The sequence below is a fragment of the Mesoplodon densirostris genome, chromosome 2, assembly GCF_025265405.1.
Source record: "Mesoplodon densirostris isolate mMesDen1 chromosome 2, mMesDen1 primary haplotype, whole genome shotgun sequence".
Lineage (NCBI taxonomy): Eukaryota > Metazoa > Chordata > Mammalia > Artiodactyla > Ziphiidae > Mesoplodon > Mesoplodon densirostris.
In genome coordinates, this window is record NC_082662.1 from 153,652,643 (window position 1) to 153,667,404 (window position 14,762).

The 14,762-nt window shown below is 47.6% G+C and overlaps 1 protein-coding gene across 3 annotated transcripts in view; it reads right to left on the reverse strand.

Annotated features, from left to right (window-relative positions):
• The window catches only part of CACNA1E (calcium voltage-gated channel subunit alpha1 E), a 300,372-nt gene that overhangs the window by 70,492 nt on the left and 215,118 nt on the right, over positions 1 to 14,762 (reverse strand). For all 3 annotated transcript variants that reach the window (XM_060088531.1, XM_060088530.1, XM_060088529.1), the window contains exons 9-18: positions 13,224 to 13,277; positions 12,481 to 12,570; positions 11,323 to 11,532; positions 10,430 to 10,542; positions 8,449 to 8,561; positions 7,955 to 8,086; positions 7,405 to 7,477; positions 6,434 to 6,551; positions 4,320 to 4,387; positions 2,750 to 2,847 (exon numbers count right to left, since the gene is read on the reverse strand). In XM_060088531.1, coding sequence (XP_059944514.1) covers positions 2,750 to 2,847; positions 4,320 to 4,387; positions 6,434 to 6,551; positions 7,405 to 7,477; positions 7,955 to 8,086; positions 8,449 to 8,561; positions 10,430 to 10,542; positions 11,323 to 11,532; positions 12,481 to 12,570; positions 13,224 to 13,277 — 1,069 coding nt within the window. The remainder of the gene's footprint in view (positions 1 to 2,749; positions 2,848 to 4,319; positions 4,388 to 6,433; positions 6,552 to 7,404; positions 7,478 to 7,954; positions 8,087 to 8,448; positions 8,562 to 10,429; positions 10,543 to 11,322; positions 11,533 to 12,480; positions 12,571 to 13,223; positions 13,278 to 14,762) is intronic.

Below are 14,762 nucleotides of genomic sequence, written 5' to 3' on the forward strand. Positions count from 1 at the left end.
CGTGCACGCGCGCACACACACACACACACACCAGGCAAAAGAGAGAACCAACCTCTAATTTCCACACAAATCAGATACACACTTCAAACTTCACTTCTCCAATCGCACATACAAAGATCCAGATTCACATCCCATCACAACCATTAATATGTCTTCATACCTAAAGTCACAGAGAAGCATCTTTCCAACTCATGCATATATGACCTCACATACACCCTGCAAGGACCCTGTGGATGAGGAAGGGTAGTTGGTATTCTTCATTTCGAAGATGGGGAAACAGGGATTCTGAGATGCCAGGAGGTTCCCTCAGTGTGTGAGGGACCGAGCTGCAACTAGCACTTGGGCCTTTTAATTTGTAACAATGTTCTTTCCGTGTTTCTCTATGGACACCACCTTCGCACTTAGTTATACCATAGTCCAGAAGTCAGGGGTCTGGCCTGCAAGCCCAGGCAGTGCACACACCTTGACAACGTTCAACCTGCAGCACCCACCTCGCAGCACAAGCACCGCACCCAAAGCCTGGATCTCTGCTCATCTTGGACGGTCACAGCACCTCTCCCACCTCACTGTGCCCAGATACGCACACAGCTCAATGCCTACTGCCATGTGCCTACCAGCATCTCATTCATTCTTTCATTCCATAAATAGTGAGTTTCTACTCTGGGCCAAGCATCCTTCCCCCGCGAATCTCTAAACCCACTCCTCCTCCAGGCTTCCTCATCTCAGTAAATAGAACCACCCACTGCTAAGTGCCAGCCAGCCCTACCCACCAGCATGTTTGGATACCTGTGTATATGTATTTTTAGCCCAGACTCATGAGTGCAGGGCAAGTGGAGTAGAAACTGCTCAAGGCCCAGAGAATGCTCTAGGGAGGAAGGAGTTGTTTCACCTTTCTTCATCAATCTTCAAAAAATTTGCCGGGGGTGGGGGGAAGGAGAGTTTTTTTCTCATGCAGGGGTGGGAGGTCCCCACACATAACTCTGGAATGTTCCTACAGGGTGAGGCCGAGGACATTCATAGGCTTTCACACGAGCTCTGGGTAGAGAAGGGCTCCTCCCTGATCAGCTTCAAGTAATAGATGACAGGGTCTGGGGCCAGGATAGAGGTCCAGCTGCCAAGGGTCTCAGACCCTCCCCAGTGATACCCCAGGACCCCTCACTCAGTCCTCAGGAGGGCCAAGAAGCCACAACAGGAATTCCGTGGTTCTGTGGTCACTTCTCAAGGCCCTTCTCCAAGGCCCTCCCCCAGCACCATACAGTGGCCAGCTCCCCCCCACAGGGCCCATGGCCTGCCGGTTCCACCAGCAGCCACAGGGCCAGGCTGGACCCTCAAAGAGAGTCTACACTCGCCACTCTAATTCATCACCTCCCATTCTTTCCCTAATCTGCTCCAACTGGATTCTGTTCCCGCTGGGCCACTGAAACGGCTCTTGGGAAGGTCGCTAACAGCGTTCATTTCGCCAAACCCAACGTTCCCTTTTCTGTTCTCATCTTACGTGATCTTTCAACGGTCCTGAGCTCTGCCGTCCACTCCCTCCGTCTGGAAGCGTGTTCTTCTCCACATCTCCAGGACACCACGCTCCCTTGCTCTCTCTCCCACCTCCGGGCTGCTCCCCATCAGTCTCCTCGCGGCTTTTCCTCGAGGCCCGGCGTGCTCTGGCCCCTGTCCTCAGCGCCTCGCTTCTCCGGCCCACCTCTCCCTGGGTCAGCTTTCCCGGGCTGACAGCTAAAATGCCATCCAAATGCAAATGCTCCCCCAAGCCCTTATTTCTAACCCCGACTTCTAAACTCCAGACTCACAGGCCAACAGCCCGTTCAACATCTTCACTTGCATGTCTTACAAGCATCTCAGATTTAACGTGGCCAAAATGAACCTTGGATTTCCACTGTTCTCCAGGCTAGCGGTAAATACCACCATCATCTACCCAGTTGCTTAGGTTCAAACCTAAAACCCTGGGAGAAACGTTTGTTTCTTCTCTGTTTTTTTTTCATCCCCACCTCCATCACATTTATTCCATCAGCTCATCCTATTGGTTCTCCCTCCAAAATACAGACCGAGTGGGGTGACTTCTCATCTTCTCCATTGCTTCCATGGTCTAAACCACCACCAGCTCTCACCTACTTTACTCTAAGAGCCAACCTCTGTCTTCCCGGCTCCAGTCTGGGCCCCTACAGTCCACCTCCACAGAGCACAGTGACCTTTTAAAAGTATAAATCCTAACCTATTCATCTTTCCCCTCTAGACCCTCCTATGGTTGTAATTAGAACAAAAGCTAAAGTCCTTCACCTGGGCCTTCAGGACCTCCCCGGCCGTGTCTCCTTCTCTTCCCCCCTTGCTCCCTTCATACCAGCCACACTGGGCCTTGCTGGGGATGTTCCATCTTCGTAATGTCACACGACCATCTTCTACACATTTAGGTCTCTGCTTAAATATCATCTCTTCAGAGAACCCCTCTCAGATCGCCCGAAGGTACTCCACCCAATTCCTGTTCCTCTGCCTTAGTACCCTGTTATATTTATTTTACAGCTATTCTCACTATCTAAAATGATTTCTGTGTATTTATCAGCTATCTTGCTCACTGAAATAAAAGCTCTGTGAAAAAAAGGGACCCTGTCTTGCTCACTGCTGTATTCACAGGACGTTTCCTGGCATGGAGCAGGCGCCCTCTGAGAGTTCACAGCTTTGGAATTGAGCGACTGGCTGTCAGCACAGGAGCCCAGGGGTCTGTGAAGTGGGGACAGCGACTCACTCGATGGAAGGCATGTTGGGTGCAGACATCGGGCTGACCTCCTTGGCCTTCTGCAGCGCGTGTTTCTGGTTGAAGGCCTCCTCTTCTTCCTGTTCATCCTAGACACAAAGCAGAGAGGGCTTTGTCTGGGACCCTCGTGAAGGACAGCAGCTCCCTTGGCTCTCCCCAGAAGGCGTGCTGGAGACCAGGCGAAGCGAGACAAGCAGGGGAAGAGGTGAAACAAGGCAGAATGACACAGACCTCAGGTGGCCAGCAGTCAGCCCCCTTGAGACAGAAGCCTCCTGGCCAGCAATTCTGGCCTCCACCCTGCCCCACCTCCTCAGGACAGCCGTGCAGTTCTACCCCAGTGCCAGTCCTCAGGGGAGCTGGCCGGGGCTGTGGAGGGCAGAGGCCAGAGCCGACACTTCTCAGATGCTCTGCAGTGTCTGGAAGTGATGGAGGGGGACCTTCCAGGCAGAGCCCCCTGAAGTAAACACCACACTTCCCATCACACCCTCCCTCTTCCCTGCACAGCTAAGTGACCCCACCCTGGGGCTCAGGCAGGGACCTCATCCCCTCACCCACATTCCTGCTCATAAATGTCCCTCTGTGTGATGACACCAAGGAAAGCCGGTTCAGGTAAAATGACTAGAGCTACTAAGAATACATACATCTTCACAGCCTGCTCTGGTTTTCACACACATCATTTTACTTGATCCTTGCAGTACTCCTGTGAGGTATGCAAGGCAGATATATCATTCCTTTTTTACAGATGAAGGAAGCAATGCTAATGGAGACCAGGGGTCAAGCACAAGCTAAAAGAGCCAGTGAGTGGTAGACGCATGACTCACAGCCAGCTTTTCAGATACTAGAGCTGGTATTTTTCCCTGCCTGCAGATAAGAAGACCCTCAAGGACGTAGGGAAGAGCAGTTACGGAAACATCACCAGGTTGCTATGGGCTCTGCCCCAAACCAAATTTGTATTATGTAGGGAGAAGTTTTCACTCATCTCCCTAGACCATCCCACTGCGATCAGTATTGCCTCCACCCCTGAAGAAATGACTCAGAGGAAATAAAGGAACAGTTCTTTGAGCAATGTAGCAACTAGCTTCACTGAAACTTCCCTCAAGATGACCATGGCCACTGGAATACCCCAGGAGACACAGTCTAGAAACAGAGCTGCTCCTGGCCCTTCTCACCCCCAAACCCAGAAGTGTGAAGGCACATGATTGAGGTCACACAGCCACAGGTCACAGGAGCAGAGGTGGGACTTAAATCCAGGACTTTGGGGTTTTCTTTATTTTCCAGGGCATAATTCTGCAAAGGATATCTTTGGGAGTTTGCAGTGACTAAGTGACTATCTTCTACATCCCATGAGAGATCCAGTCTGCTCCAAGGCTCAGCAAACTCAGTGAAAGCGAACCAGGCTCCTTTCATGGATGTGTGGCTCTCCAGCTGTCCACAAGCTCCCAGAAGGGGCCTTCCTGGCAGGCTTGAGCCAGGCAACACAGACTTTTGGAAGCAGCCCCAAGGCCCAGCAGGCACCCAATGGCACTAGAGAACCATCAGATCCCCGGAGAACAATGCTTACCTTGGTCAGCTCCTGGGCATTGGCCAGATTGTCCACAGCGATGGCCAAGAACACATTCAGCAGTGTGTCTGGGGTGATGAGTTAAGGATGGGCAAGTAACAAAAGCAAAAGGCTCCAGCAAGGCTGAGAGGGCATCTCCAGGCCTTTCCTGCCTGGGACACCAGCAGGAACAGAAACCACCCCAAAGAGTCACTTAAGCAGGGGCTGTCGGGGGAGGGAGAGAGATGTTATGCAACTCTGTTTGATGGAGAATATGTCTTCTCTCCTTCCACATGTCATCTCTTTGTACAGGACAAAGAAATACCTGAATCAAAGCTCCCAGAGGGCAAAGTGAGCTACTTTGTGACAAACTGGCCTTCCATTTCTGTGACTCACTGCCTAGCTTTCTTTTTATGGGTTTCTCATGTTTAGTTTATAGTCTGCTCTGGCCCCTACAAGTTTTCAGGGCAGAAAACTTAAAGGAATATCACTGTTCTGTGAGACTATGGAAAATGCAAAAATATAGCTGCATCACATGGCTGTCCCTTTTCACTCTAGAAATCCCAATTCAAGGCAAGTCCCACCCCCAAAACTTCTAATGATCACGTAGAAGTTTGCAGTTTATAACGTAACATTCAAGCAAATTATCTCATTTACTATTCATAACCATCAAAGGAGAGGGATATTGCTTCTTCCTTTCAGGTGTGAAAACTAGAAGCTCAGAGAGATTAAGTGACTTTCCCAAGGCCACACAGCTGGTAAACAGAGTTGCTGGGATTAAAACCTAAATCTTTCTGGTCTAGAGCCCATGACCAGCCATGGATTTTGGAATTAAATGCACTTAGTTTCTAGTCTCCCTTCACAACTTAGTAATTGTTTGACTTTGATTAAGTTATTTCCTCTAAGTCTTATAAGGTAAGGATTAGATGCAATAGTGCCTGGAAAGCATTTAGTACAGGGTCTCATGAGTAGCACAAGCACGATAAATGTTAGCTATGCTCAGTAGTATCAGCATTAATCAAAATACTAATATTTTTGAGAACTTACTATGTGGAAGGCTCTGTTCTATATTAACATATAGAGCTGCCATATCATCCTGCAATCCCGCTCCTGGGCATATATCTGAAGAAAACTAGAATTCAAAAAGATACATGCACCCCAATGTTCATTGCACACTATTTACAACAGCTAAGACATGGAAGCAACCTGAATGCCCATTGACACATGAATGGATAAAGAAGACATGGGATATATATACAGTGGAATACTACTCAGCCATAAAGAAGAATGAAATATTGCCATTTGCAGCAACATGGATAGACCTAGAGATGATCATACTAAGTGAAGTAAGCCAGACAGAGAAAGACAAATATCATATGATATCATTTATATGTGGAATCTAAAAATCATGATACAAATGAACTTATATACAAAACAGAAATAGATCCACGGACATAGAAAACCAAGCTTATGGTTACCAAAGGGGAAAGGGGGAAGGAGGAATAAATTAAGAGTCTGGGATTAACGTATACCCAGTACTATATATGAAATAGATAACCAACAAGGACCTTCTGTATAGCACAAGGAACTATACTCGATATTTTGTAATAACCTATAAGGGAAAAGAATCTGAAAAAATATATATATGTGTAACTGAATAACTTTGCTGTACACCTGAAACTAATACAACACTGTAAATCAACTATACTTCAATAAAAAAGTCTTTTTTAAAAAAGTTAAAAAAAACCATATAATTAATTCATTAGTATTATACTCTTGTCACTATTTCAGCCCATAGGGATCTCTGCCCTTTCTTATTTTCCCCAGCTCATAGTATCTCCAACCATTTACTATAACAGACTCATATGTTTTTGTGATGATAGTTTGATAACTTGGATATTATGATATCTGATAATTTGGATGATACCCTATCTTGCTTATATTTATCTTCTTTACCCAACTAGCAGATGTTCCTTAAGATCGGGATCCTTGTGCCTCTTAGTACACCTAGCAATGGTCACCCCAGTGCTACCCACCCCCCACTATTACCACCATCAGCACCACTACGATCACCTCCTCCTCCTCACATGCTAGTCCGTGCAGGCAGCCCAAGAGAAGCCTTTTAAAAAGGATACAGTTTCCAAACAAGGTGAGCACAATGAAATAGATAGCTGACCACATGCCTGAGCTGACCCCACCCTGGGAGCGGATCCCATTGTACATCACCTCATTCCAGTCCTCACCCGTCAGGATCTACACAAAGCAAACAACAGGCAAATCAGAGACCTGGGTTGGATGAGAAAATGGGGTTAACGGAAGGGGGAAAATTCTGGGCCTGGGTCTTTTCCATCTACCCCTTGCTTGATTATCCTGCCAGAGAGAAAAAAATGTCACGCCCATGACTAATCCTCAACTTCCTTCTGATATGTAAGAGACACTGAAAACAGAAGGAGAACATCAAAAGGAAAGATTCTATTCCTCAAAATATAGAGTCTCCCCACCCTGACCCAAACCTCAGCTTTGCCCGGCCTGTGGGAATCACACAGATGAGGTGGTCTGGTCACTGCCTGACTGTCCCCAGGAGCTGCCAAGATACAGTTCCTGACACAGCAGCATTATTGGAAAGGGCTTCATGGGCTCCAGTTATGGAAACCTGGGTTCTGGTTCAGCCTCACATTCTGGCTAAACAGTGTTCTCCTTTGGCTCTTAGTCATTATTGATTTTGAGTTTCCCCCATGATTTAAAAAAAATTGGGGGGGGGGTGCGTGGAAAAGATACTTCTTTAAATGGACACGTGGGTTTGAAGATACTTCCAATTTCATAAAACCAGAAATGCAATGTTGCTGAATGACTTGGACTAACATCCCTTGCAAACTCACAAGTGTAAGGAGAAAGCCAATGAGGTCATCACAATAGAGCTCTTTTATTATTGGTAAGGACATAGCTATAGAAATGCTAGGAATTACAGTGGTGATGATTACTCAATAAGCAAGAGTACCCAGCTGCCTGAGAGGAGCTTGGAGAGCAAAGGGAGGATTCTCTTCACACATCATTTTGTAGTGTGTGCACCAAGGGATCCCAAGTAACATTTTTTAACGTCTCATACCTGGAATACAGTCATGATGGCTGCAGGGAAGGTGTCAAAGTTTGCTGAAGGAGTCCCATCATTAAAGTTGAACCTGAAAAAGGAAATTCAGAGAGAATGAAATGAAAATCTCACACATCAAGTTTTCCTTTCCCGAGATTATGCCGTTTTCATCACTACTTTTCCCCTTTCTCCGCATCCCCCTCTGCCCTACTCTCCCCTCATCCGAGTAACTTATGAAGACAGTTTTAGTGACTACTACTGGAGGACTGTGCACTTGAAGGGCCCTGGTAATGGGACGGGGTCTGGGCTGATCCTGAGTTACAAAGCCCCAGGCTGTACCTTTCAGGGACAGCTCCAGGGAGAGGGGTCCCCTCAATAAGAACCCTGTACAGTGTGAACGGATTAAAAACAGAGATATTTGTTCCACACACATGCTCGTGGTTGATTTGAGCCATAGACACGAACGAACGAGATAGTTAACATGGCAATCAAATTAGTGACCCCAGCGCTCACAGGTTGAAGTCTAGGTTTTGAGGCCCCTTTGGATGCAAAGTTCATTGGTGCTTACCTGCCTCCAAACAGCTGCATTCCTAGGAGAGCAAAGACAACGATGAAGAGGAAGAGAAGGAAGAGCAAACTGATGATTGACTTCATGGAACTCATCAAGGAGACCACCAAGTTCCGTAGGGATGCCCAATACCTACAAAAACCCAGACAGCATTACAGCAGTGAACACTAAATACCAAATTATCTCCATGCACAGCTGGGCATCTGCCTGGTGGTCTATGAGATAAGCCGCATCTGCATACTTGTAGGAAGGAGAGATGACAGCAAGAATGTGGCTCCCCTTGGGAATGTGGCACAGGATACGGCATCATGGGCATTTTTCTGGTTTAATCTTCGGAGAAGAAGAAGGAACTGAAGAACGGAGTTGGGGGTGGAGTCGGGAAGGGGATCATGTGGTAAGGGCATGTGGGGATGGAAGGCAATAAATATAATAAGGCAGAGAGAAGCATCCGCTCTCGAAGGTGGTTGGGAAGAGTCTAGATTCTGATCACTTACTTGGTTATTTTAAATATTCTTAGAAGCCGGAGAGCTCGCAAGACACTGATTCCAAAAGATGTACCAGGTCTGAAGATCGCCCAGACCACTTCAAAGATGCTGCCCACTGTGACCTAAAGAGCCAAACCCAGCCACGGTGAGAAGAGGAAAAGGAGCAGGAGGTGAATGAGGAGGAGGAGGAGAGAGGAGTAATCTTGTATTCTGCAACCAACAGCTCTCACTGGGCCATTTTGAAATTCAAACTCTCCCCTCCCCCACCAGCCCACCTGCAACAGGACCACCTGTTTGTGAAGGCTGCCAAGGAAAAACAAGACTCTACCACCTCTCTCCCCACTGCTCCCCACTCCCCTTGCTAAATTTCCTCCTTCATACTATAGATTGCTTTACTGACTGCTGTTCTGTCCTTTGTGAAAACTGCAGTAGTCATTCACCACTTCTGCACACATTTGACAGCCATACTGTTCTTATCACACCTTGAACAGACAAAAGAGTGGTCCTCAAATGAGAAAACAAGTTTACATTAATACACGTTGCATTCCAATATAAAAACCTCTGAGAAGATCCAGGTTCTCTCACTGTCCTAGAATTTAGTGCTAACAAGAATGTTTCAGTGGGGCTTTCCCAGTGGCGCAGTGGTTGAGAGTCCGCCTGCCGATGCAGGGGACACGGGTTCGTGCCCCAGTCCAGGAAGATCCCACATGCCACGGAGCGGCTGGGCCCGTGAGCCATGGCCGCTGAGCCTGTGACTCCGGAGCCTGTGCTCCGCAGCGGGAGAGGCCACAACAGTGAGAGGCCCGCATAGCGCAAAAAAAAAAAAAAAAAAAAAAAAGAATGTTTCAGTCACCTGTACATGAAATATCTTTCAGTCCCTCAGGACCCCATACCCCAACGTGATGGTACTACTTGGTGGCATAGAATCTGACTGCTATAGAAATAGCAACGTCAAATTAACCATCCAATTTGTTTTACGCTTTAATTATATGTTTATCAAAGTCTACTATATTCCACACATTGCACTAGGAGAAAGAACAAAAATTAATTCTCACAGCAATGCTGAAAAGTATGTAAATAAGGGAACTAAGGTGAAAATGGTCTTTCACTAGTTATTATGCCTGAAAATTGCCTGTACCCAGAAGCATATGTTCCAAGTTAAAATGCAGATTGGCAAGGGCTCAGAATCGTTAGCACCTAACTGGAGATTTGGCAGAAAAAGAAGTGGGTTTGGCAGAAAGAGAGGTGGTTCAGGAACCCAAAGTTTTGCAACCTACTTCTGCTGCTAACTGGCTGGGTGAACTTGCACACGAGGTCTCCTATTTACTCATGTGTAAACGGGCAGCCTAACTGCCAACCAACACCTAACATCGTGGACGTCGGACCCCTGTAAGCAGCGGAGGACAAAAATGTATGTGAAAGCACCTTGAAGACTGTTAGTAATGCACACATGTATATATCAATATTATTTAGGAACGTGGACACTGGGTGAAGTAGTCTACGTGGGGACTTGCTAATACCCGAGTGTGTATGTGCCTATGTGTATGAATGTTTAAGGGTATACCCAGATAATTTTCCCAATTTTAAACTGAACTCAAAAAATAAATATATAAGTTTCTCATTTTTGATTGAACCACCTTCTGGAATGAAGTCTTTTGTCCTTCTCTCCCAGGCTTCCCCCAAGAAAATAAGTGGTTCAAAACTTTGGCTACGGGTAGCTTTGTAAAATTTACTGAAGTGTTTACTCTATGGTATGTGTGTTACCATTCAGTAAAAACATTAAAAATAAAAGAGCATTTAAAAAACCCAAACAAATCCTAGTACGGCAAGGATTCACACATTCCTGACCTCCCTTTTGCTAATCCTATCTATTCCCCTTTTATAAATTCTGATTTCAGCGCTTCACGCCGAGGCCCGGAGCAAGCTGCTTATCTCAAACCATGGCATAGCAACCCCTGGCAGAAGGATGGGCGGGCTCCAGAGCACTTACCCCAAAATCAAAGCAGTTGAACGAAGAGTGAAAATAAAGGCGAGGCCCCATGCCGTACATCTTCAGGGACATCTCCAGGAGGAAGAGTCCCAGAAACAAAAATTCTGCATAGTCTGAAAGCATTAAAGGCAGAAGCGTTGGTTCCATGGATGGCACAGGCTTCTGCCCTCCCCTGTCCAATCGCCCCACCTACAGAGGAACCCTCAACAGCAGCAGGACCTACACAAGCGGGACTTCCAGTGACCATGCCAGCTCAGTGCCAGGCAAAACCTAATGATGTCTGAAGACGCTCAGACCCAGAATGAGTCCCAGGCACACTCCACAGGTCAGCTTTGCTCTCTTGACAGGTGGCTTTGTCATTGCCCTTCAAATGGTAGGTGGCTCTCAGGAGAGAGAGAAAGGGCTTAAGCATGGCTTTGATGAAAGAGCCGGATTCGCTCTCCACACTCCCGGCAGTGACAGCCTCTGGGAGCCTCACTCGTACCCAGCGGCAGCCTGACCCAGAGCTGACCTATACGTTTCCTTTCTGGTCTATTGAAGGTATCCATTTCCCTAGGAACTTTTCCCCCTAGGACTTTGGTGACCAAGACTCCCTACATCACTAAACCGACTTAAGGCACTAAGCCGGCCTTAGACTACCCAAGGTGTAACACCATCTTGTTGACGCATCAGCAAAGATTTGTTGATCTGATTCAATAATGAATGACGGCTGGGAATGGTCGTGTGCTAACCCCGACCCCTTGAGGACAGCTCTGGCCTCGGTCACAATGTGGTGGAGAGGCAGAACTCTGGGTGGGCAGGACCACTGCCAGGCCCACGTGACACCTTGCTCTCTTGACAGTACACCCCAATCGAGCTGCTGCCGTGAAAGCCAGGAGTCACCGTTCACTTACAGAGAAGGTGGGTGAGCCACTGGGGCTGGTTGTGATGGACGATGGCCACACAGGCGGTGTTGAGAGCCACAAGGCTCAGCACAATCCAGTAAAACACCTGGGATTTAACCATGTGGCGGATAGAGATACGCAGAAGCCGCTCCTTGTGCCGGAAATAGGAGGCCCCGTCCACCTTTGTACTCTTGATGCTGGCCCTGGCGAGGGGTGTGCCTAGGTGGGAGAAGTAAGGAGGGAGAATGAGGCTGCAGAAGAGATCACCCTCCGTGGCAAGCAGGTATTCGCAGGGCAAGGTGGGCAGCTTTGGTCCCAGGGCTAGGGTACTGCCACGTGTTATGAGCTAAGAGTTTCCACAGCACAGCAGGGAACCCTGCTTTTCCTCTGGGCACCCTCAGTCCTAGGAAACAGAAAGATTCCCCAGGCAGGACACCAGGCATCCAGCCGGTATCTTGAATCCTAACAGGATCGTGTTTATGTCTGTAACAGATTGGGCTTCTCTCTGGCTTTTCTTTTTAAATATGCTTCAGGCACTGGAATCATCCTGCCGCATTTGTGATTTTTTTCTGCCACTGGAAGCCTAAAGCAGCGATGAGCTCTGTACGCCTCTTCTGCTTTTGAGGATGAAGTCAGACCCTTCCCTTTTATCTGGGGAGGAAAAAATCTGCCATCAGCCAGAATCTCTAAGGGAACCTGAGGTTGAACACCAGTCATGGTAAAGGGCTGTCAGTAGGAATTTGTTTAAGTATCACATGGAAGCAGGCGATGGAAGTAGGTAGAGGCTACTATGATTAAGCAAATGATTGCAGGTTCTCAAATGGGTGTCCTCAGGATCCTTTGAACCATTTCCCAAAGTGGGTTCTCATTATCACATCCAGGAGAGATGGGATATGTATGCCGATGGGATACATCTGCCACACTTGAAGAATCTGGGTTGGATTCTTGGCCCTAAGCCCCATGTTTCACATAACAGTATCCCCTGGTCCATCTTTTTCTGTAAGTCATTGTCAACTAGATTAGATTCCAACGCCTTTTCCTAATTACATCCCAAAGTTCTGGATTCTTTGGCCTCCCTTCCTCCTGGTGGTGTTTCTCCAAAGACAGGATGTTCCCTTTCAGAGGAGGTTCAGAGCAGTGAAAGGAGATCTGACGGCCTCCACTCACCCACAGAGGAGATGTCGACACAGTGCTCGTCACTGGAGTCTCGCGTCATGGCCTCCGTCCGGCTCCTTTTGATGGTTGCCCTTCGGAGCACTACACCAGGGAAGGCGGAGGCCAGGGAGAGGACACAAGAACAACCGGATCAGTCTGGTCAGAACTGAGGACTGTGGGCAAGAGGCCCCTCTGACACAGGCGCGCCTGCCTTTAAATACCCGAGCCAGGGTTAGTGAAGTCACAAATGTCTACGGAAACATGGCTCCCATGCTCAGCAGCACCTCTGACACACGAGGCTCTTGAATCCCATGGGACAAGGCTCCCGAATCCTTGCTAGAGCTTATCTAAATGCAGTAGGTAACAGGTACTCCGTATCTATTTGTTCTGGTTCTTCATAAACAATGGCACTTCCTGCCAATGAAAGTGGTCCCAAGATGATCCCCACAAATTGTCAAAGAAGATCCCTTTCTGTGCCATTGGTTGTATGGTGGCTTTTTCACTGCCCGTATCAATCACACGCCCTGGAACAAAGCAACTCTTGGATTTCATTTTCATCACTTTAAAAAGCATTTAAATCCATGACTCAATTCCCTTCATTTTAAAGCATGAGGGATTTTATGACAGAGAGACTTGCGTTTCAAATCCCAGAGCGCCCCTCTTTTATTTCTTTCTCCTCTTTTGATCAAGAGAGATTGCCTCTGCAGAAGAGGGGGCAAATGCGAAAGGAATGAGGCCTTGGAGCACTTCCTTACCTTCTAAGGCTGACGTTCCAGCATTTTTATTTTCTTCAGCGAGCATGACTTCCTCTATATGGAAACAAATGGTTTAGTAAATTATTGGTAAATGCCAAATTATTTTGCAACATGAAAATCCCTCTGGAACGGCTCTGGCTCCAGAGCAACAGAGAGAGAGCAAAGAGTTCAGAGCTGGTCACAGGCATCAGCATCAGCAAGACATCAAGGGTCATGAAGGGAGCACCCGAACGTCAGAACAGAAAGGAAGGTCTTCAGTGAGGGGGTGTTGGTGGGTGATCGGGAAGATTCAGCTCTGTCTCTGATACACTGTTTAGGAGAATAGCCCTGAGAGCGAAAGCTGATCTTTTTTAACTAAAATCCCCTAAATGGATAAGAATGACAAATTTCCATTTCTGTTTTTTTCTTTCATCCAGGTTCCTTAAACCTTTTCTAGCAGCAGGAGCTCCCTTAGTTTTGCTTGTCTGCAGCCCCTAGGTCATAACACCCACCCCTTCATTCTGAAGGTGAGACCATGTTTTGGGTTCTAGCCTACTTCTTTAAGGAAAGGGCAGAGGAAGGTGCTCACAGCCACCCCAAAGAGAGGAGCAGGGCTTGCGGGCTTGTTTCCTCGCCCCGCCACCACTTCCATCCTGCCTAGTTGAGCAGAGCTTGAGCTGAAGAGGCTTGGGCCCATCATGAATTTGTCCCTGTGATATAATAAAATATAAATATTTGGTCTCTGTCCACCTTCCTGGCACAGAGCTTCCAAACCCTTGGAATTTACTGTCTTTTGTACGCTAATGAGATGACTCACTGTGGGAGACGCCTAGTTAGTGTAAGGATGGGGGCTGGTCCCCCCAAAAAACCAACCACATGATTAGAAGGTTGTAACTTTCAGTCTCATCCCCTTCCCACCTCGCAGGAGGGGAGAGGGTCTTGAGACTATTCCATCACCAGTGGTCAATGATTTAATCAATCATGTCTACATAAAACCTCCATAAAAAACCCTACGCGACGGGGCCCGGGTTGCTTATGGGTTGGTGAGCACAACAGGGTACTGGGAGGGTTAAGTGCCTGGAGAGGGCATGTAGGATCTGCACGCCCCCCAAACCCCACCCTCATACCTTACTCTGTGTATCTCTTCCATTTGTCTGTTACTGACTTGTGTCCTTCACAATAAACTGGTGGTAGTTTTTCCTGAGTTCTGTAAGTCATTCTAACTAATTATCAAATCTGGAGCCCTCTGAAATTTTAGTCAGCCAGGAAGAGGTGCAGGTCACCTGGGGACCCCACTGTGGCTGGTGTGTAAAGTAGAGGCAGGCTTGTGGGATGGAGCCTTTCACCTGTGGCGTCTGCACTAACTTCGCGTCAGAATTGAAATGAATTGTTGGACACCCCAACTGGTGTCAGAGAGTGGAAGGCCTGGTTGGCATTGGGACGATGTAATTGGTTGTTGGCGTTTGGAAAACCACCACTTAGTCCCCTGGACGCCCCTCTTGGCCTCCCCAGGAGCAGCCTGTACTCCACAGCGGTGTCATCATCGGCAGGGTACTATTT